Here is a 20,344-nt window from a genome sequence, read left to right on the forward strand (position 1 = left end):
AGGAACACACAGGAGGGGTTCTCTCCCCAGGCGTGCACACCCTTACAGAGCCCGTTCCTGGCTGCTGTCTGTGTGACAGCTCTTGTGCCTGTTTTGCAGGCAGACCCACAGCCGCTCTGCATTTGTATCCTGCGTTTGTTTATTCTCCCCCTCCCTAAGTGGCTCTCACCGCTGCCAGCCTTCTTTTGTTGTTGCTATGGTTACTTTAATGGTTACAGTGTTTGCACATGAGATTAAGCACCAGCAACTGCGCTCTCCTTTTCTGCAGTGTGACCTCGCCCTTTCCAGTGAGACTCTTGTGGTAAACCTCAGGTGGAACTCCACCATCAGAGAACTGTCCCCGTGCAGAGAAAGGCAAAATTGCATAATGAGAAGGGACAATTAGCAAAAGGCTCTGTTTTAAAATAGTAAATATGATATTTTCATTAACCTCTGACTCAGCGTGCAATGTATGTGACTCTGTGTACAATGAGTGTGACAAATCCATATGCTGTGAGGTCACCATAGCCAAACTGACTGAATTAAATATTTTCAGAGCACTCTTGTGATACACAGCTGCCCACTCTTCATCCTTGCCCCCTCCCACACCCTCCCTTTATGTTCCTCTCCTTCATCTCAGGAGACACAAATAATAAATTCAGGGATGAGTCTGCTACTGGAGTGTACAAGACACATCTCTATGAGACAACTGACAAAAAATATGACTGAAAGAAATGGCTAGGGGGAAAAAAAAGAGTGTACAGAGGCCTCCTGAGGAAAACTGATGTCTTGAAAAGAAGGGAATAAAGTAGCTTTACTAGATAATTGTTACCTTTTTGTTTGTTTCAGGCTTTGAACCAGAAACGTACTGGGACCGAATGCATCTGCTGCAGGAAGCAATAGCACACAGGTTTGTCTGCAGTGCCCTGGGATGCCCAAACAGTTCCTGTCTCCCTGGATAGTGTGGGATGGAGGCCAGTGCTGAGCACTCCTGAGTCCCTTGGGTGCTGTGCTGTGCCTCTCTGCAGTCTGCCTGCAGATGTTAAACACAGCCTCCGTGCCCGAGGGGTGCTGTGGGTGCAAGGGCAGCTGTGTGCTGTCTCACCCTGCCCCTCCTTAGGAGCCAGCCTCTCCCCCAGGGAGGGCCTTGCCTTTGGAAAGTGCCTGTTCTAAGTTAGAAGCAGAAAAAATGTAAATAGATTCTTCCTGAGAAGGGACAGTTATTTCCTTCTTGTGTATTTAGCACAGTGTTGAACTGGATGACACCTGGTGATTGACAATAGGCAGGAGACTGGGGTGGGAGCTGTACAGAGGAGGTTGGGCCCAATTTAAGAAGGAATTGGAAGCTTTGGATGCTATCTAGCCTTGTCCCTTTGTGTGACTGAGCTGCCAGTTTCTTTCATGGTGTTGCTGCCAGGGCTTTTTTCATGACAGAGAGGGCTGCCTTTTGTAATGGACTTTAGCTTGGAAATCAGCTTTCATTAGTTTAGAAAGCAGAAAAACAAGTATCCCACAAGCAGCAGAGAACTGCCAGGTAAGCTGCTTGAAGTTCTGCATGGAACATTGCACATCACAAAAAGAATAATGTTGCAGCTTGAAACATGCCCAGGGAACATCTGTCTTGACTATGGCTCTTCCCTCCCTCGTGTGCAGCTGCCCCATTTTGTCAGAGACTGCTTGGAGCTGCAGCTCTTGTTTCCAGCTCCAGTCAGGACAGGGAGCAGTGTGGGGTGAGAGGCTTTCACAGTGACTGGTAGAGGCAGAGAATATTTGGAGAGGCTCAGCTCTCTTCATCCCTTTTCCTTTTGCCTTCAGGCTGAGAGAAAGGGATAGTGGAAGGATTTGGCTTTGGCTTTGGCTGAGGAATCCTACCTGGAGTGGTTCTTTTTATTTTTTTGGTTTTTTAATTCCCCTTGTTTCTATTTCTTCAGATTTGGATTTGTACAAGATAAATATTCAGCCTCTGCATTCAACTTCCCAGCAGAAAACAAGCCCCAGTATATCCATGTCACAGGTGAGCGATATTGGGGAGGCTCTGTGGCAAGGAGGAGGTTATTACTAATACAAGAACCATTTTAGGTGTGGTTTGTGTTCTGTGTCAGTGATGTTTTGTGTCAGTTCTGTCCCAAACCAGACAAGTAGGTGTGTCAGACAACACAAACCAGAAAACCGGAGGAGGCAGTATGAAAAGCACAAAGTGTTGCTGCTAATAAATGGTGTTGATTTGAAATGCTGCTTTACAGTGGCTGTGAAACTTTTCTTTCCAGAAGATGAGGAAATTTTAAAAAATAAGGCAAGGCTTATTCCAAGGTCAGTGTAAATAAATGTGTACCCAGAAGCGGGAAGGAGGGAAAGGTGTTGGGACAAGTCAGTGCTCTGTTCTCTTCTGTGCAAGGTCTGTTGTAGATGCATCTCTGCCCATACACACTGTGTGGGAGATGGATCAAGCATTTCGGGTCCACTTGCTGAGATGTGAGAACAATGACAGGAAGGCAGTGTTTGGAAAATTACAGGAGAGAATGGAAATTGATGGGAAGTTAGCAAGATGGATCAGAGCCTACATCTTTGCTTTGTTCTGTGCTTGTAAGAGAAAGGCAGACAAAGTGCAGTCCCTCCTGGTGTTGTAACATACAGGAAGAAGTAGCACCTAAGAGCCAAGAGGCAAAAGTGGGTAAAATCCCATTTTCTCTTGCTAAAAGGCAGTTAAATGAAGTTTTCCATTTGAGGCCAGTTTCGTTTCAGGATTTAACGAGTCAGCTGCCCGCAGCAGGGCCTCGTGTCTGCCTCAGACTGACGTGCTGCCTGTTTCCTGCAGGGACGGTGTTTTTGCAGCTGCCCTATTCCAAGCGCAAGTTTTCCAGCGGGCAGCAGCGGCGCCGCCGCAACTCCACCAGCTCCAGCACGCAGAACATGTTCTGTGAGGAGCGCATCGGCTACAACTGGGCCTACAACACCATGCTGACCAAAACCTGGCGCTCCAGCGCCACCGGCGACGAGAAGTTCGCTGACAGGTTGCTGAAAGACTTCACAGACTTCTGCTGGAACAAGGACAGCCGGCTTGTCATGTTCTGGACTGACTGTCTGGACAAGATGCACGCCAGTGCTCCCTGAAGAGGGTTTTATCTCTTAGGGAGACAGCTGGAAGCTTTACCTTGTGGCAGGGAAGTAGAAGTGAAGAGTCTCTCTGTTGGATTCATGTTGAGGCTCCAAGAGGACCTGAGCAATGTTGCTGTTGATATTCAACAGAATTTGATTAAGTGCTTGGAAAAAACAGAGTTTGAGCTCTTGGCTTGCCGGTATCTATCACCTGACCTCAGCTTGGTTTCAAGTAGTCACAGTGCTTGGTTGCCAAAACTTCAGTTAGAGCAGAGGTGAAGGAGGGGCAGTGCAAATGGTTTTCAGGGGCAGTTGGATTCAGCACAGTGTGGTGGTATCAGCTCCCCGTCACTGCTAATGATCGGTTGGCATCTGCTGTGCCTGGCAGCAGCCTGCCCCTTCCCCTTCCAACGTGTACCTGATGGTGTGAATATGTAAGATAAGATGTGAGAGATGCTTGTTAAATTTTCATACATGTAAATAAGTAAAATGCAGAAAATGAAGTGATCTCATGTTTTGTTGTAACTCCACAGACAGCAATACAGAATTGGTGAGTAAAAGAAAACCACAACCAAAAGAAAATACTGCTGCTATGTTCAGCTCAGAGTTCAGTGCTGGGGCTTTATCTTTAATCATGCAGGATTTTCTGTCTTCATGTCTGGATCACAGCAAGAGCAGGAAGCCAATTACTGTCTTGCAAGGCCAGCACCAAAGCCTAAGGGGAAATCAAGGGCCACCAAACACAAATTGTGCTCAGGGTTGTGGGCAGGTTTTTACAAAGTGTCTGCATGCTGCAGGAGGAAGCTGCCTGCACGCAAGTGCGCAACCTTTGCCTCTGCAGGGCCTTGGCTGCGCTGGTTATTGAAGGGCACATTCAGGGTGGGTCACAGCCGGCACCCAGCCGGGGGTTTTTCTCATTGTTACATTGTGTGCTCCACAAACTGCAGTCGGCGAGGACTGACACCTTCACGGTGGTGGTCAGATCTGATTCGAGGCAAATCGTAGCTGCTTCAATTTCTTATCCCCTAAACTGAGTCAGGATGATTCATCCGTTTTTAGACGGCACCCACCTATAGAAGGTGGGTTTGAGCTGCGTGCCTCTTCCTTCAGACGCTGTAAGAGTGTGAGAATTACCGGTGCTTCCCCGGTCCCCGTGAGCGAGTTAACCCCGCTGGCTCCTGCGGAAGGCCTCGCTGCCTCTGCCTGTGCCGTTCCGCGTCCCTGCCGCGCTGCGGCCGCAGCCGAGCATGCGGCAGCGCTCGCTCGAAGCTGCGGGGTGGGGCTGGGGCGGTGCCTGCAGCCCGCCTTGGCCCCGGCCCGACACCGCAGCGCCCTCGGGGCCGGCAGGCGCTCGGACACCGAGCGGGCCCACGGTGAGCACCGGGCCCGTGTCCCTGCTCCTGCCCTCGCAGCTCTTTCTCAGCTTTTCCCCGGCGCTGGAGCTGTCCCAGGGTAGCGGGGTGAACTCGCGGGGAGTCGCGCCGCCGCCCCTTTCCCAGGAAAACGGGTGAGAAACAGCCCGGACCCGGGCCTTACACCGGGCCTGTCATGTGCCCTTTGGAGAATTTTCACCAAATTTCACCTGAATGTGTCTGGACTTAATGTTTTGGTAGTTTTAACCTGTAAGCAGTGGATGTAAACCCGAGAGTTAGGCTCCGAGTTTTGGGGAAAGTTTAATGTGTTTTTCTGAGCTCAGTTTTCTCAGCTGCAAACCTGGTATGTCTTTAGCTTTTCAGGGCTGTTTTAGGCCTAGTTTTATTTTAAGCATTTTGAGGTCCTTAGGATGCTTTTAACAGCACAGTGAATTTCTTTCCTTAAAAAAAAAAAAAAAAAAAAAAAAAAAAAAAAAAAAAGGCATACCATAGAAGCTAAAAATAGGAGATAAAGAGTTTTTATCTAACCACAACTTTGTGTATTGCATAGAAAAGGCTTCCAACAGGACATGATGATGAAGCAGTTCATGGCCATGTTAAAGAAGAATGAAAATGAGCATTGCCCACCCACCAAGCTGTTGAATCTAGCAGGACAGCTTTGCCAGCAGCTCCAGAGCTCGTCTCCTAGCCTGGAGAAGCTGGTTGAAGCCATGATGGGATGCAAGAACAAGAAATATTTTCTCACTAACATCCACGTTGTCCGGGCCTGTGTGTCTGTTCATATCCATAAAAGGCAGCATGATGCAGCCTGCAGACTCCTGGAGGTAGGGATGTGTTCTTCAGTTCTTCATGGAAACAAAAAGCCACATTAGAAAAACAGTAGTTAGAGCTGTTAGGGCAGAAGTGCCTGAACTGCAGCAGATGGAGCACTTCCAGCTTGTCTAAGGCAGTGGAAGGTGGTAGGTGTGCATTGCTGACCTGAAACACAGCACAAAGCCTTTGCCACAGGCACTGAGAGTTGATCAGCCAAGGGGGAGAAGGTAACTGGGAGATTGAGGTTGGTTGTAGCAGGATTTTTGTTCTACTGTGGTGGTTCTTGGAGTTTTTCACAATCTTAGGGCTCAGGACATGATAGTGTTGGGAAGCCCAAGATTAGAGGGCTGGGCAGGGTGGGGATACATGAGGAAGGCTGGATGATGCCACTCAAGGTGAGGATTTTTGGCCTCTAGATCTGGTAATGTAGACCTTTTCACTAGGGGAAAAGAAGGAATTAGGCAACTCCCTGTGTCCATGAGAGAAGGTACAGCGAGCCATATGCTCAGACAATGCTGCTAGCTCTGTCAAACCAGTAGGAATCTCTGAGTAAATTTCTGTTGAGGGTTTTCTCCTTTGTACACGGTCTGAGTGACTCTCTGGAAAGGTTTGCTTACGCACAGTTTTGTTTTAGTATTGCGAGGCAGAAGAGAAGGAAGAGCTGGTGCAACTTTGGCATGAGATTCACTACCGGAGGGTTATGGAGAAGCAGCAGAAAGATTGTCTGACACCACTGCAGAAATTCCGTTGCAGGAAGAGGTACTGCACCCTGGGGAAACCGAGATTTTTTTTGTGTGTGTGTTTAGTTTTCAGATGCAGAGACTGGTTTTACACTTCAAGATGCTACTTCTTGGAGCTTGGTTTTTCTTGGTATTTTGACCACTTGTGGCAATGTGAGAAAATTCCCATGAATGTGAATTATTCCTTTTGGGTCCTTTTTAATCCCATTTTCTCCTTTGTACAGGAATCCTCCACCTATTTCCCTTTGTCCTGAAGGTTTGAAGACTCGAAACTATTCGGAACAAGTACGCCAGTGCCTGCACAGGTTTGCTGCAGAGGTGACAGCAAATCCAAACAAGAAACAGCGGGTAGGGATTTGCTAGGGGTACTTCCAGTCAAGTCTGTCACAGGAAAGCAGGACACTGCAATCAGGAGTCTATAACTGGTTTAATTTCTAAATCCTTGTTTTCAGAAGGCTCATTGGGGCTGGGATTCCTCATATTTGATCTTTCCCTAAAGATTTCTTTAAAAAATCATCAGGTTCATATTAATTTCTCTTGCTGAGGACAAAAAGTGGAGGGACAATAAATTCCTTACTGGGTTTTTAACACTACACCAGTTTTGTAGTGATTGAGCACAGGCAGCCAAGCAGCCATCACTCAGCAGAACTCTGTTACAATGATAAATAGTTCTGACTTAACTGAGTAGCAGCCTATATAAAATTACACTTTGTTCACCAGAACATATTTTGTGCTGACTTTTCAAATGCTGATAATTTGATGTGATAATACAATAGGCTGTGTTGGTGTATGCATGGATCTACCTTCTTTGGACAGGGACAGATTTGTAATGGAAGAGAGGTGTGAATTAAATGAATAAGCACTGTTGATCACTACCGTGCCAGGTGAGGGCTTTAGGCTTCAATGTCTGCCTCTGTGAGGGTGTCATTGTGTGGGAAGAGCATGCTTTGGTAAGGGCATTATCTGGTGAGCAGTACAGAATAGCAGTGGCTTCCTTAGCAAACAGATTGTCTGGGAGTGCAGGGTGGAATTTGTGTTTTCTCTCAACTCTGAGTTTATAAAATGATCTCCTCGATCGGATCCACTAGGCCTGTCGCAGATCCAATGAATAAATATCTCTGGCTTTGGAAGGCCTTTTGCTCGCCTGTTTTTGGGACTGAAGGGAAATTCCTGTTTATTTGCATGTGATTTTTTTTCTTTTGACTTCTCCCTGCGCCTGGGTTTGCAGGAGGGATTGGCTCGGGACATGAACCTGCAGCCAACTCAGGTCTATAACTGGTTTGCAAATTATCGGCGACGTCGAAAATCCCGTCCTCGTGTGAAAGAGCTCAACAATCCATGTCCTGAGAGGGCTTTGGCTTCCCACACAAATGAGCCACAGGATAAAGGATCCCACACTCCACAAACTGCAGGTTTGTCTCTTCCTAATGGGTTCAGGATGTGGTCCAGAGAGGTGAAAATCAATTTTAAATTCCCTCAGGAAGGGAAGGATATTGCTTCTTCAGAACAGCATTATGTGCTGATGGATCAAGTGGATGCTGGAGGACTCTGCTTCAGTGGAGTGCCTCATTGTTTGGCTCCAGGCTGTCACTCCAGAGGAGCACACACTGCTAAGGCCTGGGCAATGACAGGTGAAAAGAGATGCCTGGCTTTAAGGAGGCACCAAATAAAAGCAAATACAGGGGAAGCAGCAGGTTTTAGCTCTCAGATTCTGGAATCAGGGCACTGTACTCCAGGAAAATCCACTATTTCCTTGTCCTTCCACAGACACTTAACCACACTTCAGTCACAAAGAACAGAGGGGTCTTGCTGTATTTGGCAGATTGGACTTGTTTTGTTGCCTTTTGGAGTAGTCATTAGGGTTGTTTCAACTGCCTGGCCTGCACCTTTCAGATGGATCTCGTGTGGGCATCAGCCCTGAGCAGATGGAGACAACCCTCATGCCCTGTGAGGCAGGAGGGGAGCAGTCAGCTGCAGCTCTGCATAAGCCTCCTGGAGGAACGTGTTTGAAGATGCTGGAATGCAGGTGATGTATGCCATCCTCACAGTGACAGTTCAGAAATGAAGCAACATTTAAATGTTGTTTAACTGACTGCCTGTTGGTTCCGTGGGACATCACTGAGGAGCCTTGCCACCACTGATGGAAGTGTTCCATGCGAGGCAGAGCACCTCATCTCCCGTGGAGGGCAGGATTCAGGGGTTTAGCTGGGGCTGCCCTTTTGGCAAAGCAATGTCTGGCTGATTCATTTTCTCCATCATTGCAGCTGTATGCAGAGCCCTGAGCAGTGTGAAGCTGGAACAAGCACGGCTTTGTTCACCACTCACAGCGCTGAACAACCTGTACCTGCTGGCACTGAGGCTGTGATGGAACCAGGAACCTGCTTTGGCCCTCCTGTGCTGCTGCCTGGAGAAGCAGTGAGCAGGGCTGCTGCCAGCCCCGGGCAGGGGAGCTTTGCCCCGTGCTCTTACGAGTCCCTTCCCTCTGTGATTTATTGTCTGCCCTTGAGGCAGGCCCCTTACAGCACCAGAGGAGACCCTGGCTCCATGTGGACCCCAGGTATAGAAGATTAGTAAAACTGCACCCAGATTGTTGACCTTGGGATTTTCCAAGCTTCCCTTCCCATTGTTGTAAACACTCATGCTCACATAAGTGTCCTGATTAAGGAGAGCAGGGCTTATTTTGAGCTTTGGAGTTCTACTTCCCTGGTATTTCAGTGAGAAAATCTGTTGGTTTAAGGTGTCGAAACAGACATTCTTACCTACTCTTTTCCTTAAACTGTAACCACTTCCATAAGAGAGTGGTGGATTCCTTTTAGTTTTTCCATTGAGAGAGTCCCTCCAGGTGTTGTCTGCTTACCTTGTCCTTTTGTGAGCTTCTGAGTTTTTAATGCCTGTCATATTTAAGATATTGCCTGAGAAAAGTCTGGGAACTTTTTAACTGTGACTTGGTGCTTGTCTTCAAGCATGTGTTCTCACTTTCCTTTCTCCTTCTTGCTATTTTTTCTCACTTCCTTTTTGTCTTCTTCCTGTCCAGTCTTGTTCAGCATTCCCACTATCTCTTTTCTTCTCCCTGTTCTTCAGAATGGGCTCGATAGGATGCAGAAGTGATGTCCACTTGCTTTTGCCATGGGACTGTAGAGCAGGAAGAGCCATTCACCCAGAGCTTCACCCAGGGTGAATGTGGAGCAGGGAGAGAAGGAATAGCTGGGTCAGGGGTTGGGGCCATGCTCTCTGTATCTGTATTTCTGTTTAACATGAGCATTTATCTCAGCAGGTATCAGAGCTCCCTTGAGCACAGTCCCTCAAGGTAGCTGTGTTGAAGCCAGTTCAGAAAGAATCATTCAGCAGTCAGATATACAGGATGAAAGCTCAATCCTTAGAGGACAACAGCTAGGGACTCTGGAATCTATTCCCCACAGGTAAAGGGAGGGAAAGCACAGGCTGCCTAAAGGCAGGAATAAAAATTATGGTGAGTCCAGCCATGTCTTGATATACTTTTGAAGAGAGTTGCAGAAATAGTGACACACCTCATTCCCAGAGACTGCTTCTCCTTGTGTCCATTTTCTTTGCCAGTATTTATATCTGTGCATGGGTAATGTTCTCTAAATGTACATTTGTGTGTGGCACAAAGGAAATTTGGAACCAGCCTAATCAGAAAAGATAATGACCCCCTGGTTTTTAGGCAGGTTCAGTTTCTGAACTATTTGCTTGATTTTGTCAGAAAAGCATGACCTGTACTGATCCAGTGAGGGCTGGTTCTGCTGGTTCTGTGGGCTGGGTTGGTAGGGCCTGTACTTACTCCTAAAATAGTTTTTGTAGCTTCACAACCTCACGACAAGATTATTCCATAGTGCAAGCTTTCCAAATTGGAAGGCAGAGACAGGCACTGTTCTCTATGTTTTCCACCTATAACAAAGGTTTCAGATTTTCTCTGGGAATTGAGATGAATTCAGAGAATGCAAAACAACAAAAAATTCATGCCGTTTTCCATATGTTATACAACTTTGATAATGTTACATAAAAGTAAACACTGCCAGACATTATGGGCTTCCTTTAATTTACTGATCTGCAAGACAGAGCAGGAGCAGCCCTATTTTATAACCCTTCTGCTTTGACACTGACCAGCATGACACTGTCAGTATGTCAAAAAAGCAGGTAGAAAAAGTTTTATTTTCACTTCAAAAATGAGGAGGCACAGGCACAGAAGGCTTTGTGGGTTGTTAAACAACAAGTAAATGCAGTGATTCACTAGAGATAAAGATTGGTGAGGCTTTGGCCCCAGTTCCCTGCTGAAAACATTTCTGCCTTTTACCCCTGTTTCCCACTTGGCCTGGTGCCTCGTTCACATTCATGTCAGACTCCTTGCTCTGAATTGCTGTGGAGAGCCCAGATCAGGCATTGTAAACCTCAGGCTGTGTTTCAGGATTCATGGTTTTAAACAGTGGCTAAAGATCATGAAAGATCAGCAAGGCTTGCTGGCAATATTTTGGCTGGATTTAAAATTGCATGTTCTGACTCTGGAGTGAGCTCATGTTTATTTTTAAAATATGTTCTGCCAGCAGAAGAAATCTATGGTGAATGTCTCCTTGTTGGGTATGTCAGTGTGCCAGGCATCCACACACCCTTTATCATATTCCTATGAGGGGCAGGACTTGCTGCTTTGTTGGCACCTTTTGGTGAGGACATAGTTATGTGAACTTGATTTGTAAACCCTGTGTATTGGCCTGGCCCAGCTCCCCCCAAAACCCTGACCTCCTCAAAATTCCATGAATGCTATGGAACATCAATCTTTTTTCACAAGTGAGGGAGGCTTAGGCTGCAATTTCAGCAATTTCATTTTGCAGTTTCTCTCTAGGGAGCCAGGAGAGCTCGTGTGGGTAGTCTTGGGTAAGATCACTGCTCAGTCAGTGAAGACCTCCTGTGTTCTAAGGCAGAGCCCTCTAACAGAGTCAGGAATTAGGGAGGAATATTGTTCCCAGAGTCCTCTTGAGCAGTCATGGTGCAATGAGCATCACTCCTCTGGGCACTCGTGGGGGCAACAGATCAAACTGTAAAACAAATGTGTGTTGCTGTCCTGGGAGGACAGGGCAATGACCTTATCCTGGTTTTAGAGGGAACACAAAGAGAAGGAAATTATTTAGCCAAGATCACCTATCTGGAGTGGACTTAGTGCTGTGCTGTCCTTGCTTCCTGAGCTCTGGGACAGACTCTCTTCCTGAGAGCTGCAACTCAGCCAAAGGACCCTTAACCTGCTTGTCTCATTTTTAAAGATGCTCACCTGGAAAGGACATGGCCTCAAAGCTTATCAGAGCAATTCCTGTTGATTTCTTTCATGGGCTTTTTACAGCCACTCCTACACACTTGGGCTGTGTCCAAACCTCTTCTGATCCACAGGGCTGTGAGGTGGGAGTGTGAGAAGGAACCAGGCTGGAAGCTGACTGTCTCCATCTGCTTCTGCTGCCTGGGAGGAGGGTTTGATCCGGCGAGCGGACTGCGGGTCCCTGTGGGACACCAACCAGATGCTCCCTTGTACAGACAGTGGTGGTGTATCCTCTTCACTCTGCAAGTCAGGACAGGTGGAATGTAGCCCAGCTAATGGCTCTTGCAGAGTGGAAATCTCGTGCCATCCATTTCAGAAAGAAAAGCACACTGAGCTCCATGGAGCAAGGCATTCTGCATTTAAGAGCCAGTATATTGATTTAGAAAATGTCAGTGCTGAGAGGTTCATGGCAGCTTAGAGCTTCTGCCTGCATTTCTGGGATTCCAGTTCAGAGTGCTGGGAATCCCCCTGCTGTTAGGCTCTCCCCTCTGGACACCCCAGCATCCTGACACCAGCAGGCAGCAGGTCCCAAGCCCACCAACAGAGGCCACTTTTTGGCATGTTGCATAACTGAATTGCAGAACTCGTTGCTAAGGGCACTGTGCATGTCGGTGTAAGTGGGCTGTGAAAAAGCATGAGACAAATTCTTGAGAGGGTGGGAGAGGGAGTTGAGCCCGTTTGTCATTAGCAAATGTGACTCTCTGAGTGCAGCCTCCAGCAGAGGAGTCCCCAGGCTGGCTGCTGGAACCTGGGGAGCATTCCGAGGAAGGGCAACTTGACACCCTGTTGGTTCTACTTTTTTCCTGTACTCTACTAGTGGGCCTGCATGGACACTTTTTTCCTATGCTCTACCTCTTGTCTGGGCCCCTCCTGGTGGTGGTACGGGCAGTGTTGTTGCATTGGAGAGACTTTTGAGTTGGTGATGATGGGAGAGAACATCCCATTCTTGAGTACCTGGTGTCTGCTACTTGACCCAGTGCCCACAGACTGGTCTGTTTTGAGCGGTGTCCCCAGACTCCAGTGCTGGCCTTGGAAAGCTGTAGCAGAAGCGTAGCCAATGTTGTGTCTTTGTCTAAGGCCACATACTTTGACTCTCTGCTTTTAAAACACATTCCAGGAGCCAGACATTTTGGTAGACACCTCCTTGTTTATGGAGAATGTTTTGGGGCAGAAGAGAAGTTGCAAATTGAGATGTGATTCCCTGTATACTGCTCCTGGTCAGGGCACTCTTCCCACTGCAGAACCTGTATTTTCAGGCCATGAGAATTTTGAGAAATGGGACAGGTGTGTAGACAATTTAACAGAACTCCATCAAATAAATAGTCTTGCCAACCACCCTTCTTGTCCTGCTGCAAAACATTACAGTACGTGGCAGATAGAGCATAAATACAAATGCACTCGTATATAATATTTTTTCCAGTTCCTCTGAGACTGTGTTTGGCAAGCCTCAGTGCCCACCTGTTTCTGTACCCTGTGTGGAAGAAAGCCAAGCCTTGGGACCAAGCCAGGTAAGAACACACCTAAAGTTCAGAGAAAGGAGCTCTGTATGCACAATCACCTGCAGCTCTCTCAGAGGAGATGTGAAATCTCATATCAGATTTAGTATGAAACGTGTTTGATCTAATTCCCTGGGTAACATCCAGCAGACAGTAGAAGGAAAGGTGGTTTTGTTGATCTTTTTCCTGCTTGAATTGCTAATCAGACCCTAATTTTACTAAAAGTGTCATTGAAATGGCCAAAAGATCCTGTGCAGATCCAAAGTCATTTAAATTGTCAGCAATGGAGGCTCACCTATAGAACAATCACATGAAGATAGCTGCTTGAGGTCCTCCCCTCTAAGGTATTTTGCACAGTTTGACTCTGTTCTCTCAGACCTCTTAAAATGTTTAATTTCAATGAATTGCAATTTTTATTTGCAAGTCTGTGTTATTGTTGAGGAAAAGGGATTTTGCACCCTTCTGAGATGGCAGTGTACAGAGCAGTGTGATTATTGGCCAGGATAAAGAAGGTAGTTCCATGCTGTGGGTGCACTCTGTGTGCTGCCTTCTGATGGGGACTTCGAGGCAGTAGAGAACACAAGTTAGAAATCTTGTGCTTTCAAGGGGATGGGAGCACATCTCTAAATTGTTACCCAAAAATAGGACCCAAGAAAGCCCTGTGTAAGCTGTACATAGATGTATTTTTTGGCTTTGCATGTGTTGGTCTAACGGTCAGTCAGCATCCATTGCTGTTTCCCTTGCAGTGTGAGCTGCTGGGGAAAGCCTTTTCAAAGGAGATTTAAAAAAGCAGGACCCATATCTGCTGCCCTCATTATGAGAAGTGGCTGCAGCTCAGAGGGCAGTAACAGAACCTCTTCTGAGCCTCTGAAAGCATCAATATAAAGATCTGTATCTTGGCAAGTGGCCTTTTTACCAGCCATAATGTAAGGCAGACGAGAAGGAAAGCGTTGGGCATTAATAATGAATGAGCCTGTTCTAAGATTGCCAGAGCAGGCCATTTCTAGCTAGTTTTCATCTTGCTGCTCTGCATCCTTGCACTGATTTTGCAGTGGTGAAGGAACATGACACTGTGGGCTGGGGAGCAAGATACTGAGTGATGCTTGTAGATGTCAGTCTTGAAATCTTTGTAATAATTACTCAGTTCAGGAATTCAGAAAACAAATTTTTGCATATTTTAGTGTATGCTCTAGGAAAAGGAAGAGCTTGAATGGGTAAATGATTTTACAGCATTCTACAGACTTCCTGGGCACTTTATGTCTTGCTGAATCAACTTACTCTGGGCTTGTGGCAAGAATATGCAGATATTTGGTTCCTATGTCTGAACCACAGAGGTGGAGATGAAAACTTTCTTTTGTCCACATGACTCAAATTGTTTTTTGTAGGTCATGCATCCCATCAGAACCAAAATGAGAGTAAAATGAAAGCAAGCAAACAAACAAAAAGTTAATTCATTTTGGAGATATTTCCTTCTCTCCCTGAGCAAACCTCCCTTGTTCAGGACAATTCCTTAATTATTAATTATTTGCTTCCTGCTTTACCCTCTGCCAGTTACTGGCTTTTATAGGAGCCAAAACCTAGGGCAAAGCGAAGGGAATCACTCTGCTCTGAATTCCTGGGAGCTGGATTGTGCATGGATTGTGCTCATCACTCCTACACCCCCTGATGGATTACTCTGCCTGAGCTTGGAGGGGAAGAAGGCCATTGTCACTTCATGCACACAGCCCTGACTAGTGACATTCCTTCCCATGGCACACCTCGCGCTGCTGGCTGCCAAAAGGAGCTCTTCCACCACAAGCAACTGTGTTAAAATCTTATCCAGTGAGGCTTTGGTTCTTTTCCGTGTCTTTCAGGTCCCGGAGGATCCAGATGTTGACTCACTAACCAACGACCTGTACAAGGCAGCGTACCTGCTCTATGAATTTTATGCCAGTGGACACATGTGACCTGCCTGCAGATACACCCCATGCCTCTGCACTTCTCCAGGAAATACCCCATTGCTTCCTATATATATATATATATATATATATATATAATGGAAGAGGAATCTGACAGGGAGATGATTAGAGTGAGGGAGGAGGATGCAGGTGTTTCCAATGGTTACAAAGTTTGGTTTAGTTACAGTTTATTAAGAATTTTGCAAAGGATAGAAGAAAGCAAAGATGTACTGTGGACTGTAGGTTTTTCCTGGAGTGGTCTGAAGCTGCACTGGAAATGTTAAAATTATCAAGGCACTGGTTCTGTGGCAGTAGCATAGATCTAATCAGCACTGGCCAACTCTGAGTCCTTGGTTGCATCATGAAGGTAAAATGAAGCTCCTGTGCTCAAAGGAGTAAAATGTGGTTACATTGCCTTGCAGTGGATATCGGATAACCTTTTCTCAGGCTTGGAAAATACATCTCAGCTGAGTGCTGGTAAAATACTGCTACTCCTTATCCCTGCTTTCCTGTTGCACTGCAGGATGTAACTTCTGGAGCGTTCCATACTCTGTAGTGCCACAGGTGACACCAACTGGAGCACAGCAGACTTCTGGTGCTAGGGCATGCCTCTTTTTGTGGTGTTTAATACAAGAAGTAGCAAGGCAAGCCCTTCATGCAGGTTTAAAACTAACCCTGCAAGTTATAGGGTGGGAATTTGGGTATTTTCCTGAAGTGCTACTGTTTTTTATGAAATCTGTTTTGCAAAATGTGTCACCTTTGCAAACCCGCAGCCCCGAGATACAGGGAGAAGATGCCGCCCTTACCTTTTGTTACAAAGTTTTCAAATAAAGATTTTCGCTTACTGTTTCTCCAGGGTTCCTTTTTTTTTTCAAGGTAAGAGTGTGAAGTTGTAATTTTCACATGGCAATTATGTATTAAAACACAGGACCAGCTGCCCTGGGAACACTTGTGGGTGCTGAGAGCCTGAAGCCTCCGTTGTTTTGGTGGATCTCGCTCGGAATGCCCCTTTCTTGTGCGTGTTTGGAACAGCCGTGCTTGGAAGGGTCACACACGTTATCGTTTATTGCCGTCACCAGCGGGGCCGTGAGTGAATCCGGGCATTTGTACAGGGAGCAAAGACACACGAACACCGTGAGGGCGCAGCCCGCCCTGCCCTCGCAGCCCGCCCTGCCCTCGCAGCCCGCCCTGCCCTCGCAGCCCGCCCTGCCCTCGCAGCCCGCCCTGCCCTCGCAGCCCGCCCTGCCCTCGCAGCCCGCCCTGCCCTCGCAGCCCGCCCTGCCCTCGCAGCCCGCCCTGCCCTCGCAGCCCGCCCTGCCCTCGCAGCCCGCCCTGCCCTCGCAGCCCCGGCCACCGCCCGCCCGCCCGCTCTCCTCCGCGCGGGGCTGTTCCCGCCGCCCGCGCCGCCTCCCCATTGGTCCGCTGCCGCCCGCGCCGCCTCCCCATTGGTCCGCTGCCGCCCGCGCCGCCTCCCCATTGGTCCGCTGCCGCCCGCGCCGCCTCCCCATTGGCCCGCGGCCGCTAGCAACCGCGACAGATATATCCTGCCGCGCGCTGATTGGCTGCCGCCTCCCGCCGAGCCATAGCAACAGCGGAGCGTGAGGGGCTGAGGCTGAGGGAGCGGCGGGAGCCCTGAGGGGCGGGGGATGCGCAGGGGCCGCCGCCACGGCCGCGCCTGCTGAAACCCGTTCTCTGGGCGCTGTCACCGTCGTTTCTACGGGACACGGGCAGGAGCCAGCCAGCGACGCGGCTCCATGCACAGGCAGCAGCCCCATAGCAAAATTCCCAGTGGATCTTGCTGGGCTGCTGTCTGAGATCCCAAATAAGGTACTTTAGTTTTCATCCCTGCTGATATGACATGTCACTACAGTGACTGTGATTTAGGCAGCCAGTAGTACATGATACATGTGGATGAAAGCCAGGGAGGTTACACTTCCCTGCTGTTGAAGATGTATTGGAGTAAAGAGGAATGACGCCTCTCTTACAATAAGATGTATTTTCAGTTCCTTTCAAATACTTAGTTCTGTTTCCTGTCAGGGGAGATAAGATTAGATCAACATTGCTGTATAGAAATTTTAGATAGCTGTCATCCTATATAGGTTCTTTTCTAAGAAAGCAGCCCATGCTATGGAATGCAGGTATTTTGGCTTGGCTTCTAAGTGACCTTTGTTCTACAACTTTAACAGCACCAGTGTCCTAAGACCTTGTAAGTTTTTTAAATAGTTCAAGAACACAGTTGTTTTGAGTTTTTAGTTAAAAAGAAGAGCCTCAATTCAGCAGAATTCCTCAGGAGTGTTAGAACAACAAGTATCTTTTTCAGACTTAAATCTGAAAAAGGATTTTCAGCTAATGCAGAATTAAAGCCTTTTCACTTATATTTAATGAATTTCATTTCTGAATTTGGTACAGTTGTTCTCTGGAGGACAATTGAATTTTCTAGGTCATTTCCCAGGTGAAATAACTTGCTACTTTTCTGTAAACTTACGTTAGACAATTCAAAGTTTGATATGTAAAATCAAGCAAATTAAAAGTATTTCCCTTTAAGAGATGTAAAGTGAAGTGGTTGAAGTACAGTGTATTTTGGCCCACTATTGCCCCTTGTCACCTGGATGTTGAACCTGCACAAAGCACTTTTGAGGAGCTAATTGCATTTGGACAGGAATTTGCAAGTGGTGCCTACAGTTGATCTCCCAGGGCTTGGCCATGCTGGGTTACAGGGGCTGAGCAGGATTTGGGGCTGGGCTGCTGCTTCCCTACCCATGAGCCAGAACAAATGGGGTGCTATGCAGTAGAGGAACAGAACAGGTGAATCTCTGCTGAATGCTAGCAGTGCTTTTGACCTTCTCTGCCTGTGCTGCTGGCTGGAGTTAGCCTTTCCAGGAGAACCTAGTGGGGTTCTTTCCATTGTATTCACTTTGGGGTAGCAATTTGTTCACTTTGTGTCTTATCTCGTCCTGGTTTCCTAGATGTGATTCACGTCCCCATCGTGTTCTGCTTTCCCTGTCCTACCATCTGGAGCAAGCTCTGGATGTGTTTATGTTGTTCTTCCTTGGAGCTGTACTTGGAAGCACGCTGAGCACGTGGCTGACCTGCCCTGAGCTGAATGTGCTGTACCTGCTGTTGTCATTCTCCTCCTCCACATGGCATGGCCTAGCAAAGGAAGGAGCTTGTCCTAGATAGAAAAAAACCCAAAGTTATTTTTATCCTAAAATGCATAGAAGGGCCCAGAGTACAGTGCCTGTATGTGTTGATTGGTCACAGAAAGGGGATGAAATCTAGGAGCACTGTCAGAAGTTCTGTTATTTGGCTCTCCCTGAGGTGAGAGGACACTTTCCCAATAGGCAGCATCCACGTATTCCAGCAGTGCTGCTAGAGGTGGCTTTTCTCTTGGCAGTTCAGCAGACAGCCCTGAGCCTGGCAAGGCAGAGGCTGAGCATGGTTCTGCCCTGGAATTGTGCTGTGGAAATGGCTGTGCAGAGATCCTGCACAGCAGCTGCCATGAGAACCTCCCTGAACTAATCCGTGCCATTGCTACAGGGGATGGAGCGTGTGAGCAGCAGCTTGTCCTGCTTGCTGTCACCGGTGCATCCAACACCCACTCAGGACAAATGCTGGAGACACAGCTTCGAGGCAGTATTTTCAGGCAGTTTCTCATTCTGGATGCTTGGCTCACCTTTCTTGGGGCCTAATTTTTAGAGGAAACGAGCACTTTACGCAGTGAGTCAAGTAGGGCACCCAGAATAAGAGGCCACTTTTGAAAATGTTGGCAAAGGCATTTTGTTTTATCTCTGCACTTCGTTAGTCTTATCCCCAAAGTCTTTCATGTTATGTTCTACAGTGAAAGGTCATTGTTTCAGATCAATCATTTTCAGTGGGATTTAATCCAGTTCTAAGTCAAACTAATCCACTTTGGTAAAGGTTGAAGGGCAGTAAAAATTCATTTGTTAAGACAGATCTGGTCTTATGTTTTAAATGTGCCTGTTGATGCTGAGTCCTTAATTGTGTATGCTCAGCATGAGGTGTCTTTCGGAGAGGTTCCAGAAATGGTAGGATTGAGTTATGTTGTATTCATTTTGGGGTTTTCCCCAGTATTTTCTTAACACAAGTTGTTTCTTTTTCCTCTTACCTGTAGAGCCTCTTTTCAAAATGGTGCTCTGGTGGCAGCTGCTGCTAAGCAGGCTTGTTCATGTTTTCCTGTTGAAGCCTGTCAATCCTGGTTACTCGCCCCTCATTACATAAAGAGCAAAACTGCATTTTTCTATCTGGGCAGGACTAGCAAACACCGTAGTCTGAAGTAGCTCCTGAGGAGTTAAAGCTGCTTCCAATTAGCTGCTGTGTTCTCGGCACTTAGAGGAACCCCCACGACTGAGCATGCTTGGCAGCCCCCCGTGCATATCCCTGAATCATTCTGGCACGGAAAAACTGCCATCATCTTTTATTCAGACACAGTGCTGCTTCCTCACTGGACTCTGAAATGAGCAGGTGCTGGAAGATAGCACATTTTGCCAGAGAGTTCTGAGGGTTTATCAGCTTGTGTGTGTGCACAGGATTTTGAGCATGCAGAAGGCTGCTGTGTGTGAATGCTGAATGCTATTAAATAAACTGCAGTGATCCCAAATAGGCTGTGGGGTACAGACCTACCTTTTCCCATGAGGGAGAAAGAGCTCCACAGATTTTGTACAAATCATTCCCTTCTGTTTTAAAGTCCTTCCCATGTAGGTTAATAGTTACAGAGTGTACTTCAGCACAATGCATGGCATGAACCCTGTTGCTGCTGCTGAGCAGCACTCAGGCACTCTCATCTTTCTTCATTCTAGGATTTACCCTTGAGTTATGAGGGAGGTTCTGTGAGAGTGATTCAAGATTAATATGAAATTGAAATATGACAAAGAGTAGACTATTTTCACACACTGTGACAGCCTAGAGGCTTGTTAAACTGTGGTGTATGGTTTGGCTAGAAATATGTCACTGAAATTACAGTCCCTTGTGGTTTGGGAGAGAATCATCACACCACAGCTACACCCACTGCTATCTCGTGCTCTGATCTTGTCGTTGGTTACACCACCCATCCTCCTGATGCACACTTATCTCACTTAACTGGGGGAATGTGCTGCTACAATTCTAACAATAAAAATTACAGATAGGACAGATTCTTCCAGAGGCTTAGGACTTACAGCACTATCTGAGCATCATGCCCCAGGTAGGGGCCAGTCACAAGTATATTCCAAGATCAGATGTTAACAAACTCCATCTCTCTTTCCCTTCCACAGTTGTCTCTACTTCATTTGCTGTGATGTGGAAGCTGGTTAACCTCCCCCACCAGTGGGTGTTTTTTCTCTCTCTCTGTTTTTCAGTATCTTGTCCCCAAGACTTTCATCATTTAGCAGTTCCCTAAATAAAACATCTCCTTGCTGCAGGAAGGAGAGGGAAGATCATTTTCTCCAGGGATCAGGAGGATGTTAGTGGCAGGGACTTTGTGGCAGCACTGCTGTAGTTCCATGGGTCTCGGAAAGCGTCACAAAATGTGTGTGCTCGCTCAGTGCTTCCAGGAGAACAAAAGAGGAGGTTTTCCACCCTGGGGAAAGCCTGG

The 20,344-nt window shown here is 47.2% G+C and overlaps 2 protein-coding genes across 6 annotated transcripts in view; both read left to right on the plus strand.

Annotated features, from left to right (window-relative positions):
• The window catches only part of DEPDC5 (DEP domain containing 5, GATOR1 subcomplex subunit), a 42,712-nt gene extending 39,134 nt beyond the window's left edge, over nucleotides 1–3,578 (plus strand). For all 5 annotated transcript variants that reach the window (XM_063416451.1, XM_063416448.1, XM_063416452.1 and 2 more), the window contains 3 exons: nucleotides 829–889; nucleotides 1,911–1,993; nucleotides 2,795–3,578. In XM_063416451.1, the coding sequence (XP_063272521.1) occupies nucleotides 829–889; nucleotides 1,911–1,993; nucleotides 2,795–3,090 (440 nt within the window). In that variant the 3' untranslated portion in view covers nucleotides 3,091–3,578. The remainder of the gene's footprint in view (nucleotides 1–828; nucleotides 890–1,910; nucleotides 1,994–2,794) is intronic.
• A 126-nt stretch (nucleotides 3,579–3,704) lies between these two features.
• Nucleotides 3,705–15,897, plus strand: ANHX (anomalous homeobox). Its single transcript, XM_063416454.1, has 8 exons — nucleotides 3,705–5,272; nucleotides 5,896–6,020; nucleotides 6,226–6,349; nucleotides 7,230–7,413; nucleotides 7,895–8,027; nucleotides 8,266–8,558; nucleotides 12,742–12,829; nucleotides 14,671–15,897. Exons 1-8 carry the CDS (start codon nucleotides 5,018–5,020, stop codon nucleotides 14,699–14,701), a joined length of 1,233 nt encoding a protein of 410 aa, XP_063272524.1. The 5' UTR covers nucleotides 3,705–5,017; the 3' UTR covers nucleotides 14,702–15,897.
• The last annotated feature ends 4,447 nt before the right edge of the window (nucleotides 15,898–20,344 follow it).

The sequence above is a fragment of the Prinia subflava genome, chromosome 19, assembly GCF_021018805.1.
Source record: "Prinia subflava isolate CZ2003 ecotype Zambia chromosome 19, Cam_Psub_1.2, whole genome shotgun sequence".
NCBI lineage: Eukaryota > Metazoa > Chordata > Aves > Passeriformes > Cisticolidae > Prinia > Prinia subflava.